Source organism: Palaemon carinicauda, chromosome 42 (assembly GCF_036898095.1).
Source record: "Palaemon carinicauda isolate YSFRI2023 chromosome 42, ASM3689809v2, whole genome shotgun sequence".
In the NCBI taxonomy this organism is placed as follows: Eukaryota; Metazoa; Arthropoda; class Malacostraca; order Decapoda; family Palaemonidae; genus Palaemon; species Palaemon carinicauda.
In genome coordinates this window covers 55,455,392-55,467,891 of record NC_090766.1, presented here as the reverse complement: position 1 = coordinate 55,467,891, position 12,500 = coordinate 55,455,392, and the positions used below count along the sequence as shown (strand labels likewise).

Genomic DNA, 12,500 nt, shown 5'->3' with positions numbered 1-12,500 from the left:
AGCAAAGTAGTAATACACAAGACAAGAATATGTGACAAATCCTTAAAGAGAAACAAAAATAAAGAGAATTGAATCTGATTACCTTGGGAACAATCAAGATATTAATGAAGCTATAACCAGACGGAAGACAAAAAGAAAATAAGAAAATGAATCAAAGAGTTATACACAAGACAAGAGTATGTAACAAACACTTAAAGAGAAAAGAAAATGTAGTGCATTGAATCCAGTTGTTATGGGAACAATCAAGATATTAATGAAACTATAACCAGATGGAAGACAAAAAGAAAATAGGAAAAGGAAGCAAAGAAGTTATACACAAGACAAGAATATGTAACAAACACTTAAAGAGAAAAGAAAATGTAGTGCATTGAATCCAATTATTATGGGAACAATCAATATATTACTGAAGCCTTAACCAGATGGAAGACAAAAAGAAAATAGGAAAAGGAAGCAAAGAAGTTATAAACAAGACAAAAATACGTGACAAACACTTAAAGAGATACAGAAATAAAAGAAATGAATCTACTGACCTTGGGAACAATCAAGATATTAATAAAGCTATAGCCAGATGAACAACAGAAAGGAAATAGGAAAAAGCAGGCAAAGAAGTTATACACAAGACAAGAATACGTGACAAACTCTTATAGAGAAAAGAAAATAAAGGGCATTGAATCTAATTACCTTGGGAACAATCAAGATATTAATAAAGCTATAACCGGATGGAAGACAAAAACGAAAACATCCCAAAAATAACTCCAAAACAAACAGCGAAAATCCTTCCAAGCCCATTAAGAGCCAGCGTGAAAAAAAGAACAGCAAAAGGATATATCAAACACGAGAACACTACTAAAACTTTGACTTCACGACCATGTCACTTGCAGGGAAAGTTTCTTCCAACTCGTGTTCGCTGACTTATACACGCACAAAAGAAAAAGAAAACAAGATCTCGCACACACACTTTGTCACTTTGCTGAACATTACAAACTTAGGCAGTCGTGCCTCGTCTTTGTTTTACAGCGAGTGGATCACCATGTATTAATGTCTAATGAAGGAGAGAGAGAGAGAGGAGGAGAGAGAGAGAGAGAGAGAGTGAGAGAGAGAGAGAGAGAGAGAGTTTGCAATTTCTTACGGAGTTGATCGAGGCCCTAATGAAATTCTGCCCAAAGTTTTACCTTCCCATCTCTAAAATGCGACTTTAACTTGGCCATAAGAGACAACGGCAAAGCAAAGTTATCCTTACGTATAAAGAACACCTTTCTATTCACCTCCCCCCCCTCTCTCTCTCTCTCTCCTCTCTCTCTCTCTCTCTCTCTCTCTCTCTCTCTCTCCTCTCTCTCTCTCTCTCTCTCTCTCTCCCCCGAAAATTTTCATGTAACGGCAATAACCCCGTGTAGCATCTTAGTTTGGAACATGTTCAGCGATAAGAGGCCCCGCCAACGTCAGGCTTCTTGCGTGGCAAGTCTTTATCGCATCCGTCGTTCCATGAGCGGCTAGTGGCTGTGATATCCATCAGACTCTCGCAACAAGGTCCATCCCTCATCCCAACACCTGCACGTCTTCCGCCAGTTCCCTGGGGCCTCACGCCTCTCTGGCTGCCTGCCTGGCTGCCAGGCTGGATGGATGGCTGGTTGTCCCTGCCTAATACGTAAAGCACGCCCGTGTGTACTCTCTCTTTCTCTTTCTCTCTCGGGTATTTTCAGCCCCTAAATCAGCCATTAGCATCACCGTTCGTACAGCGGCCGATGGATAAATCAAATTAAGAAACAGGCTAAAACAAGGCAGTCGCAGCCGAGGCACATGCATTCGAACGCCGGCAGGGCCCGTTTCCCGCCACTCCCCCCAAGAGAACAAAGACTAGCCGCCATTACATCATCTGTGGCTGTCATCTCGCTCCTCCTCCTTCATTTTCTACCTGCCCACGATAGGTAGACTCCGCCCTATGTTCACATATCGTTAGTCAAGGCAACCAGCGGGGTTTTTGTGGCCTCCATGTTTCAGCAGTGTAGGTCTGGAAAGGGGCACTAAACAAGAGTGGTGTTGTGGGGCATGTTTGGGGGTTGCGCCGAGCCTTTGGGAAGCACTGGGGAAGAAAGGAAGAGATGATGGGAGAAGGTCAGAAAAAGAAGAGAGAGAAAAGAGCTGCCTTGAATCTACCACTTGGTTATCACGGCATTATAATATTCAGATTTTTATAGGGTATTTATGCACAGTTTATTTAATTTAGTGCTGTGTGAAGGATAACGGTCTTAATGCATGGAGATTTAGGGTTAGATCTGGTTATTACGAGATACTGGTGTGATCCCTGGATGTTGGGTGGGAGGGTGGGGGGGGGGGTTATAGGCGTTCAGAGGAAAATGTATAAATAAATAAGCTATGAAAATGCTAGTACAGTATACCTCATTGCGACCTCTTGTACAGTTGGCTTCATTAATTCCGGTACACTGACGTCTCCTTATCTTCCCGAGAAGTGTACCGAAGTTAATGGAGCCAACTGTACCGCAGAGTTGTTGCATGGCAAATCTTTGTAACGCTTGTCATATGAACTATTCACGAGTTGATATATTTTTCATTTAAAAATATATTTAGATAAATATTAAAAATTGCAATACTAAATACAGTATATGTTGAATAAAAAAAAATGAGTCATATAAATGTACTATGAAGTATATATATTACAAATATTAAGATTTGTAAATGTATATTTCCTATCAAAAGATAAAAAAAAAAACTTCTAAAGAGTCGTTTGGCTTCGAAGAATGCAATCAGTATATCGCAACTTGGTGTAGATTCCTTCAGACGAGACATTCTATTAACCCTTTCACTGCCATTGGTAACTTTGTCACAATTTTATGCAAGAGAAACATCTTTTAAAATCACCCAAACTAAAGCAAGTAGGCCTTCATTGGAAAGATCTAGATATGTTTCCAATGAATATCAACAAGCTAAGGTTTGCGTGGTCTTTAAAGATTTTGCTCCATCAGAAGTTTCATCAAGTTCACCACTGGCAGTTAAAGGGTTAAAAGAGGAATAATACTAATTTTTTTAAAGTTCACATGTGGTTAAAACATTTCCTCACAGATCATTAATTTCTCTACCGTACCTCTCTATCATTTATGAATTACTGTTGCTTCAAATGCGATCTGTCTAAATGTACTTTGAGACGTTTCCTTGTATAACTCAGGTCAATGGTACCTGTAGTAGGTTTCTATTGGACTCTTTGACAATGTTGGGAGATAATTATTAGTAAAAGTGTAGATACGATGGGATCTCGCAATCTTTTAAAAGGGCGAGTGCACACACATTATATATATATATATATATATATATAAATATATATATATATATATATATATATATATATATATATATATATATATATATATAGATAGATAGATACAGTGGTGTCACAAAAATACGTGAGAATATATCAAAATCCCTCAAAATTTATAAAATAATTCGATTCATACAATCTTCTCTTTAAAAAAAAAAAAAAAATTCAAAACCTACGAATTAACATAGACGAAAGTTACTAACATTCCAACATCAGCCCATCCGTGGATGTGGCAGTCGATAACAAGGAAGGAATCGTTAGGCTAAAACAACTACATTCTCCCCCTCTCACCCCCTTCCTTCCTACCATACCACCGCCCACCCCCTCAACCCCGGACTTCCAGGAAGAATCAGGACCAGACATCATCCTCTGGCTAGCTGTCCATGAGAGAGAGAGAGAGAGAGAGAGAGAGAGAGAGAGAGAGAGAGAGAGAGAGAGAGAGAGAATTCAGATCGCGTGTGGTCGCGTCATCTAAGTTCGCAGAGGCGTTCAATTCACTTATCGGCTGCACCGCTGACCGCCCAAACACTTTAAATAATAAGGGAGGAAGCCTTTGATACCGACTCTCTCTCTCTCTCTCTCTCTCTCTCTCTCTCTCTCTCTCTCTCTCTCTCTCTCTATTCACAGATCTAAACGTACATAATGATCAAGTCGACAGGATGCTTTTGAATAGGCATTTCTGTTTCTGTGAGTGGTTTTAGGATACTTCCATCCCACTCGCAATGAATTTCCCATTGCTAAAAGGATTAAAGATTTTTCCAATTGAATCTAAGTAAAAAAGGATTAAAGATTTTCTTTTAATTGAACCCAAGTTACGACGAATACGATTCATTGCAGAATTCATATAAATCTACATGGGTATACATTGTAAATACGCACTAGTACAAATATTTACATTACGATATTGTAAATAAGCACTAGTGAAAATATTTACAATACGATATTGAAGCTAAACACTAGTGTAAATATCTACAATACGATATTGTAAATAAGTACTATTGAAAATATTTACAATACGATATTGAAACTAAACACTAGTGCAAATATTTACAATACGATATTGAAACTAAACACTAGTGTAAATATCTACAATACGATATTGTAAATAAGTACTATTGAAAATATTCACAATACGTTATTGAAAATAAACACTAGTGCAAATATTTACAATACGATATTGTAAATAAGTACTATTGCAAATATTTACAATACGGTATTGAAAATAAAAACTAGTGCAAATATTTACAATAAGATCTTATACTATTGCAAATATTTACAATATATGATAAACACTAGTGCAAATATTTACAATACGATCTTATAAATAAGTACTATTGCAAATATTTACATTACGATATAAATACGCACTCGTGGAAAGATTACCGGTATCATAAAGAAATTGCGTAGTCTATAAAACTAATTTTGGGTCCCAGCACTTAGAAGGCACACTATTCTATATATTTTTCCTCCTCTTGTTATTTTGAAGGTTTTATAGTTTATAAACGAAAGATTTAATTCAATGTTGTTACTGTTCTTGAAATATTTTATTTTAATTGTTCATTACGCATCTTGTAGGTTATCTATTTCCTTATTTCCTTTCCTCACCGGGCTGCTTTCCCTGTTGGAGCCCTTGGGCTTATAGCATCTTGCTTTTCCAACTAGGGTTGTACCCTAGCAAGCAATAATAATAATAATAATAATAATAATAATAATAATAATAACCTTATTGTCATCTTAGTTTTCTTAATTTGGGGGAGACGAACTATATGTACACTTTGATATCCTCGTACAAGTCTACTTCGTGCCATACGCACAATAGTCAACAATTCTTGCAGAACATTTGAGAATTACAGGGGATAAAGAAAATGATATAAACTTGCATTTTGTTTTTACTTGTTGGATGCCATTTTCCCCTGTCTATAAAAGAAAGTCATCTTTGGCAAGGCAATTAACGGAATGTGCTGCTTACTTTCTATCATAGTGTCTGTTATGTATCGTAAAAGCCTAATAAACCAGCTCTAAAGAGAAATTATTGTAATATATTTAAAAAGAAACCGAAGGACCTGTGAAAACAGGGCATTTTTTCTTTTCAAACAGCTGAAGTCTGAAAAATTAAAAACTTGAGTATCATTCTGAATTGGTGTGTAAAATTTCTGAAGTCTGAGACCTTTCACAAAGTTTTGTTCCATTGTTTAAAATGTTACTGGTTCTCTATTCCAAGTCGAGCTCAATTTTTTTTATAGTGTTGAATCCCGCAAGTGTTAGAGAGATTTACTTTTTGAACATTATAATCAGTTTTATCCACAGTCTTGTGCATACGGTTTCACTTAAAACACGAAATACTAAAGTTCTCTGCTGTTTAAAATGCAGCATATTGTAGATCATACGGTTATACTTAATAAACTACGGGATGTGCTTGAAGCATTGTCTTTCCATTACGTATTCAAGTTGTATAGCACCCTGTTTTCGAAAACATAATTCTTCTATACAAATAGTTAAGGTTACCTCAAGAATACTGACACCATATACAGAGTCGAAGACTACCTCTGGACTGAGTGAATCGTCTGCACTGTCTCCCACACCAGAGATCTGGGGAAACCTTGAGTAGCGCGGAGATGGATGGGATGGTTATGCAAGGTGACATTTTCGCAAAATTTCAGTTTTAGAGCGGGGGAGTGTCCTAGTTGGACTTGACTAAACCGGGCTGTGACGATGAAGTTATAGCTCAATACTACACGGTACTCTAGAAGTTTTATTCCAGGTTTTACCAAGTTGTGGAATGATATTCCTAATCGGGTAGTTGAATCAGTAGAACTTCAAAAGTTCAAACTCGCAGCAAATGTTTTATGTTGACCAGGCTGACATGAGTCTTTTTATAGTTTATATATGACATATCTGTTTTTGACGTCGTTAATAGTTTATATAGGACATTTCTGTTTTGACGTTGTTACTGTTTTTAGAATGATTTATTGTTAATTTATTCTCATAATTTATTTATTTCCTTATTTCCTTTCCTCACTGGGCTGTTTTTCCCTTTTGGATCCCTTGGGCTTATAGCATCTCGCTTTTCCAACTAGGGTTGTAGCTTGGCTAGTAACAATAATAATAATAATATGCTTTAATGAGAAGACACTGATTGCCATGTTACGTTAAATAGAGGCAGAATTAGATTAACAATCGACTAGTCCACGAATGGCCAGGTCCTGAGTAAAACACCTCAAAAGACATAGAAACTATTTTCTTTTAGAAAATGATCAAGAACTGAAAAGCTAATGCTTGGGAAATTTATTTCAATTCTAAAAAAATCAGCTTTTTATATTGAAAAAAGAGAAAGTGATTATTAGGGATATAAACGAAAAAAATTATATCATAATCAAACTTATCGATCAACTCCCGAGCTCAAATGGATTTGGCAGGTCTGAGCCTTGTATGTCTGAATATACTTAACTCGACGAATGTAATGAAATCTCTAAATATGATGAAACATAAATTTCCAGACGAGCTGGCTATGAACAAAATTATTCTTTATTGCAAAGAAAGAGTAACGGGTATGTCCATCTTGTACAAAAAAAAAAAAAAATAAATAAAATAAAATAAATAAATAAAAAAAAAACTGCAAAATTAAATTGTTGATCAACTTACGATCACATAATAGCGTATGAATCTTAAACAGAAGTATGTTAGATTAAGAAAGGGTCACATGGGAAAGGAAAAAGGTAAAATTCCGATGCTAATCTTACTTGAACCTTTGCACAACCTACATCTACGCTTACCAATTGACGACACAGCTTACAGGCAGATATTTTTTTGTGATTTACTGTTTGCCATCAATGTGGTTGAATAGTTACTGCCCTTAAACATAACTGGAATGTATTATTACTATTATTATTATTACTTACTAAGCTACAACCCTAGTTGGAAAAGCAGGATGTTATAAGCCCAGGGGCCCTAACAGGGAAAATAGCCCAGTGAGAGAAGGAAAGAAGAAAAAATCAAATATTTTAAGAACAGTAACATCTAAATAAATATTTCCTATATAAACTATAAAAACTTTAACAAAACAAGAGAAAGAGAAACCAGTGAGAATAGTGTGCCCGAGTATACCCTCAGTCAAGAGAACTCTAAACCAAGACAGTGGAAAACCATGGTACAGAGGCTATGGCACTATCCAAGACTAGAGAACAATGGTTTGATTTTGGAGTGTCCTTCTCCTAGAAGAGCTGCTTACCGTAGCTAAAGAGTCTCTTCTACCCTTACCAAGAGGAAAGTAGCTAGTGAACAATTAGAGAACAGTAGTTAACCACTTAGGCGAAGAATTGTTGGGTAATATCAGTGTTGTCAGGTGTATGAGGACTGAGGAGAATCTGTAAAGAATATGCCAGACTATTCGGTGTATGTGTAGGCAAAGTGAAAGTGAACCGTAACCAGAGAGAAGTATCCAATGTAGTACTGTCTGGCCAGTCAAAGGACCTCATAACTCTCTAGACGTAGTATGTATAATGAATATTAGTTAAGAATGAATCTTTTCATCCCATTTTCATGTCGCCGACTCGTAAACACTGGATCCTTCTGTAATACATAAGTAAAAAAGAATCACATTCTACCTTTGAGGCAATTAATAAATTACCAAGGCAATTAATAAATTACCAAATTTTTCATAACATACGCTACTACACTTATAAACTATGCTGCAACATGTTTTGTTAATGCAATACTGTGCAACATTACTCTTAATACACATAGCGCACTTAGTATTATAGTACTAAATACATAACAGTAATGTTCTGAATTGTAGGCTATAGTTACTCACTTTATAAGAACATACAGCTTAAACATGTTCTTAAACTTGGAATTTTTTACCACAGGATTAATTGTCAAAGTTACTTTTGAAAGTAATACCTAACCGTAAAAGTAAAATAAGTTCCTTTCGAAAAGTACACTTAAACGAAAAAGTAAATGTCAACAACGTTGCTTTTACGAGTAATACCATTATAAGTGCAGTTATTTATTATTTAGATCTAAGACTGGTTTTCTATAGAGAAAAATGAAGTATCTAATGGTCTATGGAAGAAGTACGATAACAAATGTTGATTAATCTATAAACTTTGGCCTCAGTTATTCTATGCCCTATAATTCAGTTTAAAGGTAACTCATGAATGGCCGAGGCAAGGGTCAGTGACAATGCCTTAGAAACTGACTATAAACATATATATGATCAGCGCCCAAACCACTCCCCCACCCAACCTAGGACCAGGAAGGACCAAGCAATGTCTGCTAATGACTCGGCAGGTAGAATTTTGACCTCCACCAAACGATCCATCCCTTGCTCACAATGATGGTGAGGTTGCAGACACTACAAGAAACTATCGAGCTTGAGCGAGTCTCGAACTCCAGGCCAGTAGATAGCCAGCAGGGACGTTCCCAATAGGTTGCAGCAACCCTTGATAAAGTGTTAATAACGTTCTCCGTGAATGTTTTACTTACATATGTTGACTTACATGGAAGAATGTTAAAAAAAACTCAAACAACTTGCTCTCCTGGCACACATTCAGAATTTGGAAAAAAAATGTCCTCTTAAATGCCAAAAGGAATTCTAGACGCAGAGGTTATGTTTAAACGGAGTATTATTTAATGATACATATCGGAGTATTTAGTGGGCTAGGGCTGACAACGCATCATTAATCTTCAGTACAGGTTCAATTGTCTTAATACTCCTACACAAAATCGAAGAAAAGATATGCAAGGATATCTCTCTCTCTCTCTCTCTCTCTCTCTCTCTCTCTCTCTCTCTCTCTCTCTCTCTCTCTCTCTCTCTCTCTCTCTCTCTCTCTCTCTCTCTCATTTATTTATGATTCAGATATTTTTTAATTCGTTAAATTACATGAAAATACAATAGTTGTGGCTTCATGAAGAGAACGTACATGCTCTGCCACAGGATCACACACACCCATACGAAAATTCCTCTTATGACAAGTACTTCTGTCGGGCCAAGGATTCGATCCTTAGCGCAGGATAGAAATAAAATTAACAGTAAGACTATAACATTCTGCCGTAGTGGTATAACCACACTGTTCAACTTTACTTCTACTCGACGCTAAGGATCGAATCCCTGGTCGGGGAGAAGTACATAGCATAAAAGGAATTTCCCTACAGGTCTGTGATCCCGTGGCAGAGTGAATTCGATCTTAAAAGGTATTGTTGGCTTATTTGAAATAATGAAATTCAACAGTGTTAGTGATCAATTCATCGTACATATACAAATATATATATATACACGAGTTTCAGTATTCAACCTTTTTTCCATCTTAAAAAAAAAAAAAAAAAAACATACACCGAAGAAAAGACTGTTCCATCACGTCATTATTGGGTTAGGAATATGCAAATTTGAGCAGCCGATAGTTCTTAGGTGTTGTCGACATGAGGTCAGGTTCCGCATCTGAATAACAACACGCCACAGAGAGAGAGAGAGAGAGAGAGAGAGAGAGAGAGAGAGAGAGAGAGAGAGAGAGAGAGAGAGAGAGAGAGAGAAAAACAAAGGCCTCTCCGGGGCCCTTACAACACGAGATTCTCACTCTTGACTTTCAAATGACGCGCCGCCCACCATAATGGCCGGGTATTGTGATGATGATGATGAGTGCGGTCGGGATGTGATGAATTTTGATGGACGGCTGCAACACCGCGCCGCACGGAATGGCGAGGGCACGGATACACACACACACATACACACATACACTTTTGGGGCAAGGAGATGGGTTCCCCATCCCTACCCACCCCTGCCATCCGACCAGACCCAAACCGTACATCCTTCTTTATGGCTAAATACGGCCTCCTCTAACCGAGGCCAAAAGTGAACACAAATGACCTCCTAACGACACACATGGAAGTTCTGAGAGCGTTATAAGCGGAAACAATCCCGAGAAACGAAGGACTCGCCGATAGGATCTGCGTGAGGTACACGTGGGGGAAATGCCCTTGTGATGTATTGCATACCACGAAGCATTCGTGTTCCTCTTCGGCCGGAGATTAGGGAGAGCTTTGTTACAGATGAGTCCGAAATATGGACGCGCGCAAACGCAAAAGACGGGCCCGGCCCGGTTGGGTAATAACACCTCGAGTGCAGTGAGGGTTTTTCAAATCGCCTTTCATTCAGTAAATAGACCACAGCTGTCTGTCTGTCTGTCTGTCTGTCTGTAATATATATATAAATTATATATATATATATATATATATATATATATATATATATATATATATATATATAAATTATATATATATACACATATACACACACACATATATATATATATGTATATATATATATATATATATATTCTGTATATATAGTTTTATATAGATATATATAATAAAAATATATATACACACACATACACACACACACACACATATATATATATATATATATATATATATATATATATATATATATATATATATATATATATATATACACACATATATTATATGCAATACATACACATATATATTGATGAATATTTTAATCAAACTGACTATCCTGTTAGGTTGCACACATACCATGAGCAGGAGTCCGTAGAAGAGCTACAATCGCAGTGTAGCAACAACAAGAAAATCAACTAGAACAATAACAACAACAAGAACAACTAGAACAATAACAACATTAACCCTAAAACATAAGTAACCTTAGTTTTCATAACACTATATTCAATCGAAATAATCTTGATTAACTCTTTAAAAATATTTAGCCTTTACCTTTACCTTTTTCAAAAGCCTCCAGTAAGTAATAACAATGCAATACTTGTATGATTATAAAGATTTCATCCAAAAAAAAAAAAAAAAAAAAAAAACATGGGAAAATATTCACATAGTTAAATTCCTTAAAAGTGCAAAATATTTGTGGTATTTTTCATGATGATGAAGAGCTAAAATTAGTTCGTTATATTATCTTTGAAAGATTATTTACAGTTAAGAAAAATTTTTCGAAGACCATCAAGTCTTAAAAAATATGTAATAGGAATGATTGCTTCTGAGAATTTATTAGAATAAAATGCTTTGCCTAAATAACTATTGCTTATTTAGTCTATGGTAAGTAAGAGTTATTTTTATCATAATTATTCCCAAATGACAATTTACTCATCAGTGCAAAATTTATTCCAGATGTTGACGTCGGCGGAGAAGTGCGCGGAATAGAAGACGGCGTCAGCGAAGGCTCTCCCCTTCGGCCTCCTTCCCCTTCCAGCACCACGGGAGGAGCAGACGCCCAGCCGCACGCCGCCCCTCCGCCCGCATCCCCGGTCAAACCACGAATTTGGTCCTTGGCCGATATGGCATCCTCCTCTTCGTCACCTACTTCACCGTCGTCTACCTTAGCCGGAGCCGTGGGCAAGATGAGCGTCCACCGCCCACTCCACCTAGAGGCGTCGCCCTACGCCCGTCCTCTGCCCATGGCCCCCCGCCTCCCCTCACCCCAAGAAGCTCTCCTGCAGGTATACGCCAAGTCGCTAGGGCTGGCGCCCCACCACGCCCACTCTTTTCCGTCTCTTCATCCGGGCCTCAACGGGTTAGGCTCACACCTCTCTCCTCCTGGGTTAGAGGCTCCCCTGCCAGCCACCCTCGGAGCCCCTCCTTACAGCACAGCGCCCTTACAGCCACCCACCATCAGCAGACCAGTGGCAACGCGCCCAATGCCACCCTCGTCACCCACCTCTCTACCGCCCTTGCACCACACTCTACCAGGGGGAGCCAAAATCACGCCGGCGCCGCCCCCAGCACATCGACCAGAGGGTTAACCCGCTGCCCTTTAGCCCCTAAGGGCCCGAGACCTGCTTTCGGGTTGTTAACTGTTAGTAATCTTAAGTTTACCGCTCTCCCAGTGCTTGGTGAAGCTTTAACTGTAGAAATTCAGGAATTATTTAAGGTAGTGACGGCAGGAACCCCAGAAGACTCGATCCTGAGAAAAAAAAAAAAAACCATGATGGTATGGGGTTTCCCTCTTAGAAAAAACCACCATATTCATTCCCTAATGTTGCAGAAGATGTAGCCACGTGAGAAATCATTTTCTTATTTCTAAAGGCAGCAGCCACACCGACACCCAGCACCCCCCTCCAGCTAGGGCGAAATACAAAGAGACTTACGCCTGTGGAAGTGAATCCCGTTAGAAAAAAAATATAAA

At 37.8% G+C, this 12,500-nt stretch overlaps 1 protein-coding gene across 1 annotated transcript in view; it reads left to right on the top strand.

Annotated features, from left to right (window-relative positions):
• The window catches only part of LOC137633168 (iroquois-class homeodomain protein IRX-2-like), a 49,236-nt gene that overhangs the window by 36,346 nt on the left and 390 nt on the right, over nt 1–12,500 (top strand). The window contains 1 exon segment of the mRNA XM_068365325.1: nt 11,486–12,500. This exon segment is cut by the window's right edge and continues 390 nt beyond it. Within this exon segment, the coding sequence (XP_068221426.1) occupies nt 11,486–12,117 (632 nt within the window). The 3' untranslated portion in view covers nt 12,118–12,500.